Below are 18641 nucleotides of genomic sequence, written 5' to 3'. Positions count from 1 at the left end.
TTCCAGAGGTTGCTAGTCTCAGGACTAAACTTAAAATAACAAGGTTCTAGAGATACTGTGTTCTGGCCGTACAGTCACCCACAGAGTATGCAAAAGGAGGTCATTATCTTTCATCTATTATTCTCTGTATGTTTCTAGACTGTTGCAAGAATATTCTATTCAAATAAGTTCAGAGATTAACCATTTTATTTGCACAGTTTTAACCAACTGTTTATGAATTTATCATTTGATTGATTTTGACATTGTCTAGACACATGCTACAGTTTGCGCCACTCTATATTTCCATACTATGATCTGCAATCACCCATTCTCTTTGCAAGCCAAGCTTAAGAAAGCAGAACCAAGTTACGAGATTCTACTACTGGTATATAGGCCCCACTCCAAGAATTTGTTATCATGATTGAAGACTTAAACTTGTCATTTTATGACTTTAAGTATGGTTCTGTAGTAAATGCTCATGATACTGATTTTAAAAATTTAGACATTATAGATCTAATTCTCACCCAGTTTAGAAAGTGGAAGAGGACCATTGTTTCACAGATTTTTGAATGAAATCTGATCTGTCATATCATTGACATAATACATTTATACTTAGATTTTGAAGAAATCATCTTCTGGATGATTTTCTGATTTTTAAAAAAATCCATACCTACATCAGTTGTACAGTGCTTTCAGTTAATGCTTTTGAGTTGATGCCAAAGGAAAGTTTTGACTATAAATTAGGTTCCTTGGTGTTAGTTGGTGCATGACCTTGACCTTTTTCAAGCTATATGAACAGTGGTGATGTTCTGGAAAGTCTGCAAAGTGGTTCATTCAGGAAAGTGTAATGGATTAAACATCAGTTACGTTCCACTTCCTTTGCTATATGCTGGGATACAAAGATGAATGAGATTTGGTCTCTGCCCTTGATGAGGTATTTTGCAAAACAACATGGCAGATTCTACAAAGTTCTATAGAAGCACAGAGATTAATAATGTATGTTTTATTCTCCATTGCCAAAGAAGTGATGAAGAATAGCAAAATAGAAAAACCCAGGTGTATTTAAAATACAGGTGTATTTCAGGTCATTGCAAATGTCTGCTGCCCAACTTTTAATTACAAATTGTTGAAAGATATATATACGTTTTTCTAAAGCACACATGGTTAACCTGCACTTCTGAATTGTCTATGATTTATTTTCAGAGGAATCCAAATTATTAGAAAGGTAAATATATGGGTGGCATTGTTTAGACCTCCTCCCAAATTAATTACCTTTACTATGCATTGACTTTACACTTTCAGCTTATATGCAAGTATTTTATATAAAGCAATCCTTAGCTTACACAGCCTGCTCTATGTCTGCTATGGGATTGTTACTAAAGACTTGCTCAACACATCCTTTACTATTCCTAATATGACATCCCTCCAAAAACATTTCTTTCAATACCAGTTTCATGAATTGAACTCTCATACCCCTCCTCTTCACTTAAATCATCCCAAGGTAAGTGGTGTGTTCTCTTCTTATATACAATATATATCCTGTAGTGATCACATATGCCTTTTCTTTTAGTTACCAGGGATGTCAGGGTCAAATTAACAGCTAAAAATTCGTAACTATATAAGATCTTCAGGCCTCTATATGTGTGTTCTTTCTTTATTGCCTTGAATAGTGCAATTTTGTTTGCTCAGGTATTGGTATATTATTTTCTTTTAATTATCTGTTTTAATATGTGTCCTCATATAAATGTCCTCATGGAATCAGAAATGGAGTAAATAAATAAAAAAATAAGTAAATAAGTAAATTTTTTCTCCACTTTTTAGCAAAAAAATGTTGACTACTGAGTGAATATATATGGTTGTTTTATAAATTTGTTTTTAACAAGATATTAGGTGTAGAAGAAATGATTAGCTATGAAGATAAAAATCTAATTTATTATGACTAAAAAATAAATGTTAAGCTAGTAGAAAAAAATTTCACTTTATATAACTACAGATCAACTTTATTTCAAAACACATCGTTTCCCTGTTTCTCCTTCTTTACACAAAATAGTGTCCCTTGTATGACTAGGACTTTTTCTTATGTCAGTGGGCAGAAGTATTAATTATCTACCTTGTTAGAAGACATGGTAACTATAGAAATTTAAAGAACATGACATCCCCATTCTAATGAATATACTATAGTATGAGGGTGTCACAAAGGAACCGAAAGCAAGAATTTCCTCCAACAAGTCAGCTCAGGATTCTTTTCAGAGGAAGATTTTACTTGCTATGAATTCTACTCACCTTGATTCCAGCTGACTTCTTGCTCTCAAGTTTTCTATAGTGGGATCCTCTCTTGAACTTATTAGGCCAACATGTTACCTCCAGCTTTTCATGGAAATCTACATCTTGTCTGGCTTAAGTTTGTTTATTCTTTCTGAGCTAAAATGTTTGAGAGTAGCTCTGCTTTTCTATTTGAAAATATTGTTTTTTACTCAAATATTGGATACTACAACTTTCAAATGCACAACTTAAAAATATATTAAAGACAAATGTGAATTACTTTTGTTATAAGCATTAAAAAATTAATCCAATGCTTATGTATTAGATAATTAGCTGTGTCCAAAAGTCACCTGTTTGCTTTGTAAAAATACATTCCTGTTTTGGAATTTTTAGGTACTTATGCCTTATTTTCTACATAAGTGGTTTTAATCTTTTTGGAGGATTAAGAATGATTTTGAAATTTCAATAGGAAATATATGCCCTCTCCCTAAAAATATACACATGCAGATAATTTCACTCACAATTCAGAGCGTTCATGGCCACTTGGAGGTCCCTTTTTGTAATCCCAGAGTAATCCAAGGAATGCTTTAAAAATTTCTGCTATAAATGAATGGTCCGTGGTCTCATTCTGAGTTTCACAACTAAGTGTTGACTGTCTTAAAGTCCTGTATTTTTTAAACCACCCTATTAGTTTTCTATTTTCTTTCCTCGGAGTTCTTCCTCTAGGTCATTTTACCATCTCTAGAGAGTAGCCAATGCTGAATATGCTGAAATAGGATTAGAGAGTACTGTAATAAGATGATTAAATTTGATTACAAAATGACGGGGGGATTTTTGTCAACAGTGAAGAAATTATCTAAGTAAGTGGACTCATAAGTGAATTGAGCATATGACACTTCAGTGTAGATAATGATCTAATGCAAGTCTATTTGATGAGTCCCATTGAAAATGAGATGTTATGTTTTGCTGGTAAACTTTTCTGCAAAGAAAAATGCACTAAATGTGTCAGTTCAGAGTGAACTATTTAAATGAAGTTTCATTTAATTGATTTTAATTTTACTGCCCATAAGCCTTTCATTTAGACTGTACTTCAAGTCCTCTCTATATTTACTGTTTATAATGAGTATGATAGGGTACCTTGGGCACAATCTCCATGAATGTGTGAGCCATAACCACAGTATAATATTTAATTGGCGTAAGTTATTTTGCTGGGTTAAAGAAACAGAGAAATAGAATCAGTTTATTCTGCTACAGGTATGTTTCTGTAATATGAATCAGTTAATATGTAATTGACAAAAGAATGGGGATGTCAAAAGAATGTGAAAATCGGTTGGTTTATACACGATTTTCCCCAATACATTAGTGTCTTGACTACCAAATAAAAGCAGTTTAACTCTAAGTCCACTAACAAAGCTGAATGCAGCAAGTTGTGGAGGAGAGCAGTCCTATACACACTGCTCGTTCACTCTTCCTTCTTCCTCTTGGCTCAATTTGGCCATATGCTCTGTCTTGAAAACGCATATTGAGTAATTGTTCCTATCTTTGTGCATTTGCCCTTGTTTTCATAATTCACCCTTTCCTTACACTTTTTCATCATTCTCTCTTAATTAAAAAAATTTGTGTGGAGTTCTAGATATATTGTAATGTACATTTTAACTTGTATTTTCAACTGTGCTAGTATTTTCGTTAGGTTTATAAATGTTTTTGTAATGTTTTTGTGAAGTTTCATGGGTTTTACATTGGTTTTTCCCCAACATGATTTTTTTCCCTAAATATTGCCAGTTGTTTTTTAAACTGAATGAACTTTATGTTTTAGATAGTTTTAGGATTATATAAAAATCAAGCAGAAAGTACAGAAAGTCCAGTAACTTTCCTTCACCATTGGTGGGAATGTAAATTGGTACAGCCACTATGGAGAACAGTATGGAGGTTCCTTAAAAAACTAAAAATAGAGCTACCATATGACCCAGCAATCCCACCCCTGGGCATAGATCCAGAGAAAACCATAATTCAAAAGAATGCATGTACCCCAATGTTCACTGCAGCACTATTTACAATAGCCAGGACATGGAAGCAACCTAAATGTCCATCAACAAAGGAATGGATAAAGAAGATGTGGTACATATATACAATGGAATATTACTCAGCCATAAAAAGGAATGAAATAATGCCGTCTGCAGCAAGATGCATGGACCTGGAGATTGTCATACAGAGTGAAGTAAGTCAGAAAGAGAAAGACAAATATCATATAATATTGCTTATATGTGGGATCTAGAAAAATTGTTCAGATGAACTTATTTGCAAAGCAGAAATACAGTCACAGATTAGAAAACGAATTTGTGGTTACCAAGGGGGACGGGGGGGAGGAATTGGGAGATTGGGATTGACATATATATACTATATATAAAATAGATAACTAATGAGAACCTACTGTATAGCACAGAGAACTCTACTCAGTGCTCTGTGGTGACCTAAATGGGAAGGAAATCTAAAAAATAGTGGATATATGTATATATATAACTGATACTTTGCTTTACAGCAGAAACGAACACAGCATTGTAAAGCAACTATACTCCAATAAAAAAGTAAATTTAAAAAAATCACCTGATATATCATAAGTAAAAAAAAAGAAAGTTCCCATGTATCTCTTTCCCCCTTACCCAACAGTTTCATCTATTATTAACATCTTGCATTAGTGTGGTACATTTGTTACAATTGATGAACCACTATTGATATATTATTACTAACTAAGGTCCTAGGGTTAACTCTTTGTGTTTTACAGTTCTATATGTTTTGCCAAATGCATGTCATGTATCCAGCATTATAGTATAGTTTCACTTCTCTAAGTATTCCTTGTGCTCCACTTACTCATTCCTCCCCTTCCCCCTAACCCACCATGTTAACCCCTGGAAGCCATTGTCTCTATTATTTGCCTTTTCCAGAATATACGTATGGAGTCATACAGACTCTTACCTTTTTCAGACTGGCTTTTTTTCATTTAACAATAAGCATTTAAGTTTCCTCCATGATGTTTCATGGCTTGATAGCTCATTTCTTTTTATCACTTAATAATATTCCGTTGCATGGATATACCATAGTTTGTTTAGCCATTCACCTATTGAAGGACATCTTAGTTGCTTTGAATTTTGGGGAATTAAAAATAGAGATGTTATAAACATCACATGCAGGTTTTTGTATGAACATAAGTTTTCAACTCATTTTGGTAAATAAGTAAGAGTGTGCTTGCTGGATTGTATGGTAAGGGTATATGTGTCTTTGTAAGAAGCTACCATGCTGACTTTCAAAGTAGCTGTACCATTTTGTATTACCACCAGCAATAAATTAGAGTTCCTGTTGCTTCACATTCCTCATCAGCATTTGGTGTTGTCAGTGTTTCAGATTTTAGCCATTTTAATAGTTATGCAGTGGTATCTAACTGCCATTTTCATTTTCGATTCTCTCATGGCAAAAGATGTTGAATATCTCATGCTGATTTTTCATCTGTATATCTTCTTTGATGAGGTGTCTGTTCAGATGGTTTCCCACTTTTTAATTGGGGGGCTTGTTTTCTTATCGTTGAGTTTTAAGAGTCCTTTGTATAGTTTGGAAATATGGCCTTTATCAGATACATGTTTTGCAAAGATATTATCCCAGTCTGAGTTTGTCTATTCATTTTCTTAAGTTGCCAGATATTTTTAGGGAATGGTTTTGTAGGACATGAGTTTTTGTTTTTGTTTTCAGAAATGCATGCATTGTTAAAGAAGAAACACTTGTATACTTGATATCAGATTTCTAAAACTAAACCAGCTAAACTGAGCTCACACCTCTCATAAGCAAAGCTAAGATGAATGAGTATTCAGTGAGATTGGCAAGGCCTACAAAGGGACCTTATCTCAATACTACATAAACGTTGGTATAAAATAAGTTGAAGCTAGTGGCTATTGTATAAAACAGTACTTAAAACTATGAAGATTTTAAGGACAAAGTATAAACCTGATATTTTGAGGACTGATTAATTTCAATATTTTTTACATAGTATTCTATATACACAGTAATTCTTTTTTTTTTTTTTTTGAAGTTAAGCAACTTTATTGAAAATGCACTGGAGTGCAGGGAAAGATTTTTTTTTTTAAAGGTCAAGTCTTCATTTATTTTTGGCTGCGTTGGGTCTTCGTTGCTGTGCGGGGGCTACTCTTCGTTTCAGTGCGCGGGCTTCTCATTGCGGTGGCTTCTCTTTCTGCGGCACAAGGGCTCTAGGCGCTCGGGCTTCAGTAGCTGTGGCACGCGGGCTCTAGAGAGCACGGGCTTAGTTGCTCCGCGGCATGTGGGCTCTTCCCGGACCAGGGCTCGAACTCTTGTGCCCTGCATTGGCAAGCGGATTCTTAACTACTGTGCCACCAGGGAAGCCCCCACAGTAATTCTTCTATGACTGCCCCAAGACTTTAGATGATGCTCAAAGCAATAAACAGTTGGGAAGAGTAAGATCTGATTTTTCAGAAATGTTTTTGGCACTAGTTTCCAGAAATACTTGGAGTCCAGATGCAGAAATCAAGGTTGAAGTAAATGGACACTTATGCAAGCCTATATTTCCTTGATGACTTTGGGACTGTCAGACAGAAATACCGTGCATAATCTGAAGGATACTTTGGGAAATTCACAATTGAGATTTGTTAATGGACTCAAAAGAATAATATAAATTACAAATGTTTTTACATATTTAACCTTATTTAGAGATGCAGGGATTCCTACGTCTAACAGACACAATGAATGAATGGATGGATGAACAAATAAATATAGTTATTCTCTCCTTTGTTTTGGGATACCTCAGAATATATACCGAATGGCTTAGACACTGTACCAAATATTACTCACTGATACTCAGCATCATCCTCACGCTTCTTTTTTTTTTTTTTAATTAAACCTTTCTTACAACACTTCTTAATTTTATTTATTTATTTATTTTTGCCGTGTTGGGTCTTCATTTCTGTGCGAGGGCTTTCTCTAGTTGTGGCAAGCGGGGGCCTCTCCTCATCGCGGTGCGCGGGCCTCTCACTATCGCGTCCTCTCTTGCTGTGGAGCACAGGCTCCAGATGCGCGGGCTCAGTAGTTGTGGCTCACGGGCCCAGCTGCTCCACGGCATGTGGGATCCTCCCAGACCAGGGCTCGAACCCGTGTCCCCTGCATTGGCAGGCAGACTCTCAACCACTGCACCACCAGGGGAGCCCCATCCTCACGCTTCTAATCTCTCCCTTGTATGAGACATTACTCAGACTCTGTTGCCAGCAGTATTCCAACCTAAATTCTACTAATGAGAGGCACTGGTATAAAGTTTAAGGGGAGGGAGAGGAGAAACCACCAATCTCAGCAGAAGCAACCTTGTACGCATCAGCAAATGGCAGATGAGATGTAATGCCAGCAGCTTCTGGGCATAAGGAAGTTCTGACACTTATCTGCTGCCACATGAAACAAAGATAATTGGTGATGGTTCCCATGATTGCTGCCCTTCCTAATTTTTCAAACCCTAGCAATAGCTCCTAGACCTTTGCTCCATCAATCCTACTAATTATTGTGTAAACCTCTGTCTTTGTGCATTAGCTCCTACATGAAATATCTACGGCTGGATCGAAAGCTTTAATTCTTTTCCTGACTGACTACCGAATAAAGCAAGAAATGAAAATCATGAAAATATACCTAGTCAACTTTGTTTATATACATCTATATGTTTATAGTTGTGCGTATATATGTATATATTTTGAGCATGTTTAAACAGTTTGTGAATTGAAATATAATGACATGAAATCACTTCAGCCTACCATTCTACAATACACCATGAAAAAAATATATCACATTTGTATACTACTGAAAAAATATTGTTTCCAACAAAGTAGGCTCATATGCAGCCATCAGGAATGGTGTAACCCTTGTTTTAAAGGGTTGCAAAAGGGTAGAATTTTTGGATTCTGTTCAGTTTCATGAAAATGAGGTAACAGAAATCAAATGCAATGCCTAAAGGCAATGGAGGTTCTTTCTCTCCCCAAACAAGAAGTTTGGATATAGGCAGTCTAGGGATTACACAATGGCTCTGTGAGGTCATTGGTGTTCCAGACTCCTATTTTTCTGATTTGTCATCCTTAGCTTGTGGCTCTTGTCCTCAAACCTGTTACCTCATGGTTTCAGAGGGATACTTCACCCTAGTCTAGCCTCACAGGAAACAAGGAGGGCAAAGAACTTATTAGGAAAGATCCTTCTAGAATCCAAGTGTATTTATCCTTACAACTTCTTAGATAGAGTTGTGTCCTATGGCCACTCCCAGTATTTTAGCTGGGCATATTGCTACTAGACAAAATTGCGATTCTGTCAGTAAGAAAAAAAGGGAGAATGGATATCAGGCAGGAAACTTGTAGTGTTCTACAGCATACAGGAAAGGAACAAATAAAAACAAACGTGAATGATGTCCTCAGAGAAAATAAATTTAAAGCAGTATTTGTGTGACCACACTGTAGAGGAAACTATTCAAGCAAATTGGTTATTACAATAAAAAATTATGACCATCAGGATTAAGTTCAACTGTGCATAATAGAAAGACTGCAAATAGTAGCAAATTAATCAGGATAGAAATTTTCCTCCTATTGGAAACAAGTTTGAGGTAGGAATGTGAGCGTTGTTACTGTGGCTTCATGGTGTCATCAGAGACCCTAATTCTATTTTCCTGTTCTGCCATCCTCAGTACTTAGCTTTCAGTCATAAGGTCACTTCATGGTCCATCACATTTGCTATTGCTGCAGACATCATTTCTCCATTCCAAGCCAGCAGCAGAAGGAAGCAAGAGAGGACAAAAAAGCCATTCTTCCAGTTAAGTCAGTTCCTTCTAAGGAACCTCCTACTCAGTCCTCACAACATTTCTGCTCATACCTTAATGGCCAGAACATAGTCACGTGACCATGCACAGTGGCAAGTGAGGCTAGGAAATGTGGACTTTTGGCAGTATTCACAGTCATCTAAAATAAATTTCTATTACCAAATAAAAAGAGGAATTGGATTATGTTAGTTATTAAGTCTATCATCACCATTTATAGGATTATATTCAAATATGCAGGACAGTGTGTGGATTGAACTTTATTATTCAACACTCCAAGAAATGTATTTTCCCTTCTAAATGTTGTCATTGAAAATTGAGAATGATATTGCTAAAAGGGGCAATTATTTAAGTTAAAAACAATATTTGCTATAAAGTAACCATTTTCATTAATACTCTTTGAGTTAGGATACCAAATTTGGAATAGTTAAAAATATTACCATATGATATCCATGGCTTTGGGCAGATGAAGCCTAATTCATGGGATTACTCAAGAGGAGGGAGTAACTATGCCTATAGGAAGGGAGGTAGGGCAGAGCTGTTGGAAATTTGCTCTTCTGATCTTCCTTTTAATGGAGTTACTGGGATGAGATTGAGGAAAAGGCAGGGTGATTTAAGTTAAGAAATTAGAACGTGAAAAAAAATTGAGACTCAAGTAAGTAACCAGGAATTACAGCAGTCTTTAGTCTCCAAAGAAAAAAACTGTCCCAATATTGCTTACAAAAATCAATAGTAAATCTGTTAATGGGCAATGACCCTAGCATTGTAAAGTGGAACAATGAAACAATTATCTAAGGAATTCAAGCAAAACTCTTGGTATTATCTGAATTATTTGAATAATTGAGGTGAAAGTGGAATTTCTGCCTGGATTATTCAGATAATTGCTTAATTCTAAACTTCTCTTGGCTAGTAGAGAACTTTCTTCAGTATGTAATTTTAGAATGGTGAATGCTAAAAAATAGACTCCTAAGTTAAGCAGAGTAATAGAAGGAGGGAGAAGGAGAGAGAGAGAAAGGGAGAGAAAGGAAGAGAGAGACAATAAGTAGTTAATTGTCAGAATAAACCTGTTCTTTCCAGTGACAATAGCCAACATCCACTTTTTCACCATAGAATTCTATGGTGAAAAAGTAAACTATATATGGATTTCAGTATAACCTGTTATATTTTTTAAAGTTATAAATTCCTTTCTAAGTTTCAATTCTCTAAAGTTTGGAAACAGTGGCTTCAAATCCAGCCATTTCATTTTGTAAAGCCAAGTAAACTGACTTAAAAATCATAGTATACTTTTTCTTTGACTTCATATTATTGGTCTTTGCCTTCAGTTCTTTAAGGCAAATTAAAAGGATGCTAGTTGCTACTCTATTCTCTTCTTTGGTAGCAGAACCCTAGGCAGTGAGCCCAGCTGAAACATTATTTGCCCCCCTCCCTTACAGCTGGGTGTGTCATGTGACCAAGTTCTAACCCGTGAGTTGAAGTGTTGGGTGAGATTTCTGGATAGAATTCTTCTTTTCTGAACTGCTTCTGGCCTCCAATGCGACAAGATGCCTAGATCTCCTGTAGCCATCTTGGACCATAGGGTGACCTTAAGAATGTTAGCCACACACTAGGATGGTGAAAGGTTAAGATAGAAGAAACCTGAGTTCATGGTCATTGTGGAGCTACTGTATCTGCTCTGGAATGCCTCCCTCTGCACTGTTTTTACTTAAAAGGGTAATAAGTTCTATCTTGTTTAAGACACTGTTACTTCTAGGCTCTGTTACTAGCAGGTGAACACAATTCCTAAATGATACACATATTAAAGTATTATTTGAAAATATTTTGGAATTTTAGGGTTAAGTTTCCAGATATGTATAATGGTTCTCTCTCTCTCTTTTCCACCTTCCTTCTGCTACTCTATTACAAACACCTGTAAACACACACATTTCAATTTGTAAGAGAGAAAACTATGTGAGGTTGTATCAGTAATACATTTTGTGCAATTGCAAAGGAAGGATTTTGCAGTAGGAATTGTGAGAAGATAAAAGCTAAAGCATTAACTCGAGGATTTTTCAGTATGTGTATATGGACTAAAAAAAAGTAAATAAGGAAGGAAGGAAAATATAGAAATGGATTGTAGCGATAGGATGTTAGTCAATTTTTTATTTTTTTATTTTTTTCAGGTTTAAGGTAAGTACAATATTAATAGCAAGCGAGGGAGGCGAGATCAATCTACAGAGCACTCAGACAGAATAGTAGGTATTAATCATTTTCTCTTCAGAAGCTGCCCCAATTCTCTCCATCTTTTGAGATTCAGCTCTTCTATGAAGTTCTCACGGCTCCCCCTATAGAAATTAACCTCTGCTCTTTATGCATTTATCAGGACTAGGGCTAAAGTACAGTGAGGGAGGTGTTTGTCTTAGGCACACCATTTAAGGGCTGCCAGAAAGCTCAGTAATCAAGATAAATATTTTAATGAAATATTTTAATTAGCACATTACAGCATGCAAGCCAGTTTCCTCTTTTTCTAAATAAATTTTTAATTATACTTCACATTTATCTCTATTACAGCACTCAAATAGTGCTTTTTATAAATGTTCTCTCCCAACAGAATAGGCTGTACTCATTTTTGTATTCCTCATGTGCCTACTACTCTATTTTAAGCATAAAGACCTCCTAAAAATATTAAATTGAATCTACTGAAGGATTTTGCAAGAATGTACTATATTAGAGACTGCAGGGTTAAGTTTTTATCTTAAATTCAACAATAGCCAAAGAATAACAGAGTGATGAATGTTTTCAAAGTACCTACAATTCAGTTCTATGAATATCACCTGACTTCTCTTTGACTAAAACCCTGCTCAGCCTGGAGAAAGGGAATTGTAATACTACTTTATATTCATATAGCACTCTGCCCTACATAAAGTGTTTGCTTTTAATCCTCATCTTAATCTTGCTAAGTAGGTATTATTATCCTTATTTATTATGGAAAGATTGAGAAGTTAAGTGATTTGCCCAAGGAGTTACAGGCAAAAAGTGTCAGAGCTGGGGTTCTAACCCAGGTTTTTTGTGTCAAAATCCAATGCCTTTTCTGTACTCCGAATGCTAAATCTTAGGGGATTGACTGAAAAACAATTCATGCAGCATCTGTAATAGCCTGTGTTGTGTTTATGAAACAATGTCAGTAGCACCCTAAACAGCAGTATTTTACCAGTTGTACTCATCACGATTAAAATTGTCCTGATTCTTATGTGCGTGTGTTTGATGAAGTAGCTCAACTCTTCTGGCATAGTATTGGATGTTTCATGGCATTTTTTAGTCCAGGGAAAAAACCTACACATTGAAATGTCAAAGAATGGGGGAAAGTGAAGAAATTATGTATTACCTGAGTGTTAGTTTCTAATACAGCTTTACTGCTAATGTGTGCATGATATTCTGCAAAACATGTAAATCATACATGTTTGCCTCTTTATGAAAAGAAAGATTTGGTAAAGTCTTTGAACTTTTCAGCTGAAGAAGTTTATTTCAACATGAAATATTATTATAGTACTCCCAAGTTAGGAGTTAAGTTTAATGGGTTTCTTTTTCATACTTAGAGGAAAAACTCTATGACTATATTTTAAAATTCCATATGGTAATTAAATTTGTTTGAGAACCTATAACTGCTTCAAATATAATTTCCATCAGCATATAATAAACACAACCCAAAACCAAAATGTCCATTACTGGCCAACCTAGTAGAAGATTTCTTATGAAAAGTATAGTTTCTCCTCATTGATTGCTACCTGGAGAATTAAAAACTTTAGTCTTTTTGTAAGCTCATGGCGTCATTCTCAAGAACAACCAGAACTCAGAGAAATTCAAAGCCATTCATTCTGGTGAATTGCAACCTGTCATCAATAACTATTTATTGAATGTCCACAGGGTGCATAGGCATTGAAGTGGCTAGTGATTTATTTGCATTATTCAAAGGATTTCTAAGGGAAGTCTGAAGATTTGAAGACGTTTTTAAAGATGCAAAGCTGTGTGTGCTACTCTAATTTAAACTGCCCCTACACGGAATGGTTAGAATAGTCTGGGTTTCAGAACTCTAGGGATTTCGAACACCCAGAGCCGAATTTTTAAAGCGAAGACCCCATTGGGTGCCAAACGACAGATGGGGCTGGTGGTCAGAACACGGCCCCACCAGGGGCTTCTGGACAAATCAAGCCCGCCCCAGGCTGGAGCAGGGCCGACTGCGGCCGCGTCGGTCATGACCTGCCACCCCATCCCCTCCCCTCCCCTCCCCTCCCCTCCCCCCCCGCACTCCCACCCCCTCCCCCCCATCAGCTCACACCATCTCCCAGTCTCCAAGCCCGACCGGTTCTCGCGAGATCCGGGCAACTGAGCGCTCGGGGCCTTTTCAAATCGGGATCCGTTACCGCTTTCCCAGCCGCCGCCATTGTGGCGCTCGGAGCCCCTCAACGCAGGCGGCGCAGGCGGAGGCCGTGGCGGTGGGATGGCCGACGCCGACAAGCCCGAGGTGCTTAGGGCAGCTGGCGACGACAGCCCGCATCGGCAGCCCGCGGAGCCGCCGGGCGAGCCTCGGCGAGAAGCTCACCCGCCCGAGCAGGAGAAGCAGCCGCCGCAGCACAGCAGCAGCTCCAATGGCGTTAAAATGTATTGTCTTTTCCTCCGGGGACCGGGACGAGGTGGGGGGGGGGTGTCGGGAAGTCGACCGGAGGGGGGCCCCACGCAGGGCTGAGCCTTGGGCCGTGGGCGGCGGGAGGTGCAGGTGCAGCCGGCCCTCTCCCGGACCCTCCCCGCCCGCCCCGAAGCGGGGGATCCCGGGTGTGGGCCTGGGGTCTGGCGCCCCTCCCCTGCTTCTGGCCCAGGACCGCGAGTCACCCCTTCTTCCCTGACTTCGGCTGGAAAACCTTTAAGCAGAGCTCTGCGGCCGCCACGGTTTGCAGAAAAATGGTCCCCCTTTTAAAGGCCAGTAGTTAGTGTTCATCACTAGGGAGTAACTAGGGATGACATCATCGGACATTTTCTCTTAACCAGCGAAGACGTTTGTAAAAGGAATATCCTCCCATCTCCCCGTCCTCATTCTGAGCTTTATAAGTTCACTGTTGTTGTTTTCTAAAGTATGTATTCATTTCTTAACTGATCTATAGCAAGAGGAAGTTTAGTAATATGCTGTGAGACTGAATCCATTGTTACCCTTGAATTGCTAAGAGGTACTTTAAAAAGGGAACTGTGCGTGGTGCCTTGCTCCGCCCACCCCAACTCCCTCCCCATGTTTGTCAGCCACGCAGGCTATTTAAAAAAAAAAACTCAGTGCGGGATGGTAGGATCTTAATTTTGGTAAAATGGTAAAATAAGATCTTTTTTAGTTGAAGAAAACCCACTACTTTTAAGATTGCAGCTGTCATCAGTACGGATAAAGAATGTAGTCGATTCGAATCCATAATAATGCTGTGCTCCCCTTTGTTCTTGTTATATAGGGGGAATATGAAGTCAGGCATTTGATTTGCACATGCCCAGCTCTTGAAACCTGAAGTTGAAAGTATGTTAATAATTTAGTGAAAACACTAAATTTAGTAGAAAGTGAAAGTGAACATAATGCTCACACAAAAATAGGAAAGGTAAATGTTCTTACTTTTCTTTTGTATAAGAACCTGTGTAAGAACAGACCTGGACCAGTCTGTTTAAGGGTTGACTGCAGATAAGATAAGGTAGGTCTCCCAGCTGTTATGTACTCTTGCTCTCAACTGGATTTGAATAGGATAGGCAGTATCTTCTAGGCAAAACAGAGGTGGAACGTGGTGCACTTAGTAACTGAAGACCCAGAAAGTGAATGAAGCACTTTCTACCCTGCCTGCCAAAATGTGGGCTTTCAGGGTTTTGGCATCATAAATACAAATGAAAACTAGTAGAACGATAAAAGCATTTTGTTTATACCTAAATGTGGGCCTGCCACCTCCTGAACAAAAAGTACAGCCTTGAATTATGGAGAGAAGCCGTGCTATACTTGGGTATGATTAGTGTAATAGTCTTGGTACGGATAAAGCTGGTATCTAAACCTCCATTAGATCTAAAAGGCTCTAATCCCTTTTAAAGTCTCACTGGGGTTTAGCTAGACAGAAGAGGACAGAGGTGGGAAAAGAATCCCTTTCACTTCTGACTGAGGAAGAGGAAAATATAAGGTGAAGCAATGTTACCAGTAAATACAAATGCAGATTCTTTTCAAATTGCTTATAATTCATCTCTCTCCCTTCCTCTTTTCCCAGTTGAGTAAAGAAGCCAATTTACTATCAGGGGTTTCTTGTACTGCTTATTCCTTAAGAACATATAATGGTCTATCATGGGTCACTCACACTGAATAACTAGGGACATTTACCTGCATCAATCTAACAGCCTTTTTTTTTTTTTTGACCCTGGGCACCAACTGGAGTAGTTTACAACCCAACACATAAACCTTGAGTTGATTCACCATATATTTTTAATGATAAGAATTCATAGAGGTGATTAAAAATTACCAAATATTGCCTTAAAATATATGTTGCTTAGAAGTGGACAGAGTGCTGTTTGTCATCAAGACTGAAATGATTTTTACTGAGGTTAATTCATAGTAATTAAGGATGGAGGCAGCTATGTCAGAGACAGCTGTGTCTTACTCCTGTTTGTATTTCCCAAGTCCTTATATTTAAAAAGGCGCAGTAAACATTTAAGAAATGTAGAAGTGAACTTACATGATCATGAAACTCATGTACAGAGGATTTATTTGTCATGTTCACATCTTTTGACAAGAAATTAAAGATGTTTCCCTAGGTCTAGTCTTTTTCTTTATGCCAAAATGGTATACTAGCTCTCCTTTTCTTAAGTGAATGGGAAGAAAAATAGCAGTATTGTTATAACTCTTTATTATTCATGTGTGACTCAGTAACACCTTGGAGCATATGGAGATTCAGAGTTACATTACGGTGGTTGTATAAAATATTAAGTATTGCAGCAAGGTGTAGTGTTTGAAGTAGAGTAGTATTTTTTATTATATTCGGAGTAAAGAATGGAACCGGGCTTGATTTTGGATCTCATAGCATTATGCTTTTTGAGTCACATATTGAAACTGTGTGTCCTTATTTGTTGTTGGATACTGATTTTTCAGAGATTGATGTTAATTCGGGTAGACATAATTTAGTCTTAAGAGTAGATAATGTTTTTGTGACTTAGAATCATCACAGTCTTTATTTCAAGTACATTACAAGGGAGATTGCTTAGATGAATAGTTCCGGAATTATTACATGGAATTCTGGATATAGTGCCAATATTTTGATATTATGTAGTATCATTTTCCTGTGAGTTTTCACATATATCTTTACTGTCTTTCCCATAGTGTATTTATGACTTAGAAATGAGTTCAGAAATTGAGTAATTATAGTTCACTTTCTTCATAATCAGACTACACCTCTAGCAACTAAACTGATCTACCTTCCATAGTAATCTTAATTTATGCATTGTAGATGAGCAGTTTAGCAGTATCTTTAAGATGCCACTAATTGGGGAAAACTTGAAGAAATCTCTCCCTCTGGTCATCCCTTGAGTAATAAAGAACATATCCTATATGATAACTTTACCACTTCTTAATGGAATTGTCAGATTGTTGTAAGCTTACAACATCCATGTAAGAATAAAAGAACATAGCGAGTGATTCAGAACTTTGTGCAGTTTTCACAGTTGGTTTCATCTAGGAATAAAATAGGCAGGGGAAGATGTATTTGGGTAGGGACTGTATAGATGTCTGCTCACCTGAACAGAGACTTAGTTTATTTTAAAAAACCTTCATTGAATTCAGCCTATTATGTAGGTAGGTTCTTTGGGGGATTAAAAAGAAGGATTTGTTCTTGTATCTACTGTACTCAGAAACCAGAGGAAAGTGCTCTGTGGCTTTTTGACTGCTTGCTGCCATTTATAGGAGTGCCACTCTGTTCAGACAGGTAGGTACTTGCTAGAGTTGGACAGTTGAGAAGACCACTTCCAGGCATGCTGTTTCTGATGAGGGAAGATGTTTGATAGTGAAGGTGTCCCTGTCAAGGTCTGAAGAGGTAGCAAAGCATGTTTGGCCCTAATGTGTCTTCCTTGATTTTAGCAGTTTTTCTGGCAGACAGTAGCATCATCTATGGGTTCTTAATTGACTATTCATTCAAAAATTAATATTTATCGAGCACATGTTACCACGCTAGATGCCGCTGACACCAATGCAGATAGTTTTTGTTCTCATAGAGTTTTACATACTATATTTATGGCTGCGTTGTTACCTGCTCAGAAAAACAGTGTCTGAACACTTCACTATATTGTGGAACAAATGACTACAGTAAGAGGTGTGTGTGGAGCACTGCAGTGTATAGATTCCCACAGTCGCTTGGCTTAGAAGATAATATAGAGCCTGGATTATGAAGCCTGATTGGTTGTCAGAATAATCCAGAAAGCTTTAAAAGATTCAGATTCCTGGATGTCATTTCCAGAGATTTTTCTTAATATATGTTTGTGAAAAATTGCTTTGAAATCGAAGTTTTAATTAGTTTTAAATTCACTAGGGTAATTAGTGACTTAAAAGAAATCTATTGTTTCTTCTGTAAAAAAAGAAAAAAAAAATTACTTTTGAAAAGTAAATTGCATTTTTAAAATGTATCTCCAGATTTTTATCTTTAGGGTTTGCTTTAAGTGTATACTTAACATGTTATAGGTGCTTGGTGGATAGCATCATATAGTTGTAATGTGATTGCAGTATTATAAGTTAAATATTTTTTCAGTTAGGACCTCATTAAAAAGTAGATTTATAAAATTCTGGTTCATGTTGCATTTAAGTACTGCTTCCCTTCTCCATCCCATCCCACCATTTTAGGTGATACTACTAATAAAAATGGCATGATTCTATGAAGGTACGCTATCCTAGTTTTATAGGTTAAAACACAGAAAATACTGGGCATGAAAATAGGATACCTTATCATTTTTCTATGTTGACCAAATTGGGAAGAGACAAAAATTATGAGAGTCATATGGGAGTATATAGGTAAAATTATGTTTTAATTATGTTCTTAAAGCGATGGAAGAGGAAAGTTCTGGGAGGAAACCATTAACCTTTAAGAGAGAAACTTTTTCTGGGCGTCATTTTGTAAATTAATTTTTGTAGAGTTCTGAATGAGGCCCAGAAAGTTAATTCTCCATTAAAGGTGGAAATTTTAATATACTCTAGGAATAAAATCACCCATTTTACCCTCTTGTTAGGTTCTAACAACGTTTATTAAGTAGTATGATGGGAAAAACTGGGTTTGTTTGAATGCTGCAGCTGTTTAATACGGAAAAAAAGGAGGGTTGTTAAATGAGAACTTTGGTAATATGCCCAAATCATTGCTTTGAAAAGACATTGGGTAATTTCAAAGCCAGTAAGCTGAGTCTCCAGCTGCTTTGCTGAGGTCTAACTTAGGGGAGAATTTTGTGAAGTGAAGTGATAAACATGAAATATTTATTTAACGTAGACTTACATTATGGAAGCCCCGCTGAGGTTTTCTTTTTGTTGTTTTTTGTT

The 18641-nt window shown here is 37.1% G+C and overlaps 1 protein-coding gene and 1 long non-coding RNA gene across 4 annotated transcripts in view; both read left to right on the top strand.

Moving 5' to 3' along the window:
- LOC137769351 (uncharacterized) overlaps positions 1–7925 on the top strand; it is a 141837-nt gene extending 133912 nt beyond the window's left edge. Inside the window, exon 12 of one of the 2 annotated variants that reach the window (XR_011074954.1) lies at positions 7837–7925. This is a non-coding gene — a long non-coding RNA (uncharacterized lncRNA). Of the gene's footprint in view, positions 1–4301; positions 4423–7836 lie in introns of those variants that run through there. The other variant, XR_011074955.1, reaches the window with a different exon arrangement.
- Positions 7926–13461: 5536 nt separating this feature from the next.
- Positions 13462–18641, top strand: part of MYEF2 (myelin expression factor 2) — a 30685-nt gene continuing 25505 nt past the window's right edge. For both annotated transcript variants that reach the window (XM_068551158.1, XM_068551150.1), the window contains exon 1: positions 13462–13732. In XM_068551158.1, the coding sequence (XP_068407259.1) occupies positions 13572–13732 (161 nt within the window). In that variant the 5' untranslated portion in view covers positions 13462–13571. The remainder of the gene's footprint in view (positions 13733–18641) is intronic.

Source organism: Eschrichtius robustus, chromosome 1 (assembly GCF_028021215.1).
Source record: "Eschrichtius robustus isolate mEscRob2 chromosome 1, mEscRob2.pri, whole genome shotgun sequence".
Taxonomy (NCBI): Eukaryota; Metazoa; Chordata; class Mammalia; order Artiodactyla; family Eschrichtiidae; genus Eschrichtius; species Eschrichtius robustus.
Note: the sequence above shows the minus strand (reverse complement) of the source record. Positions and strands in the feature narration are given on the sequence as shown.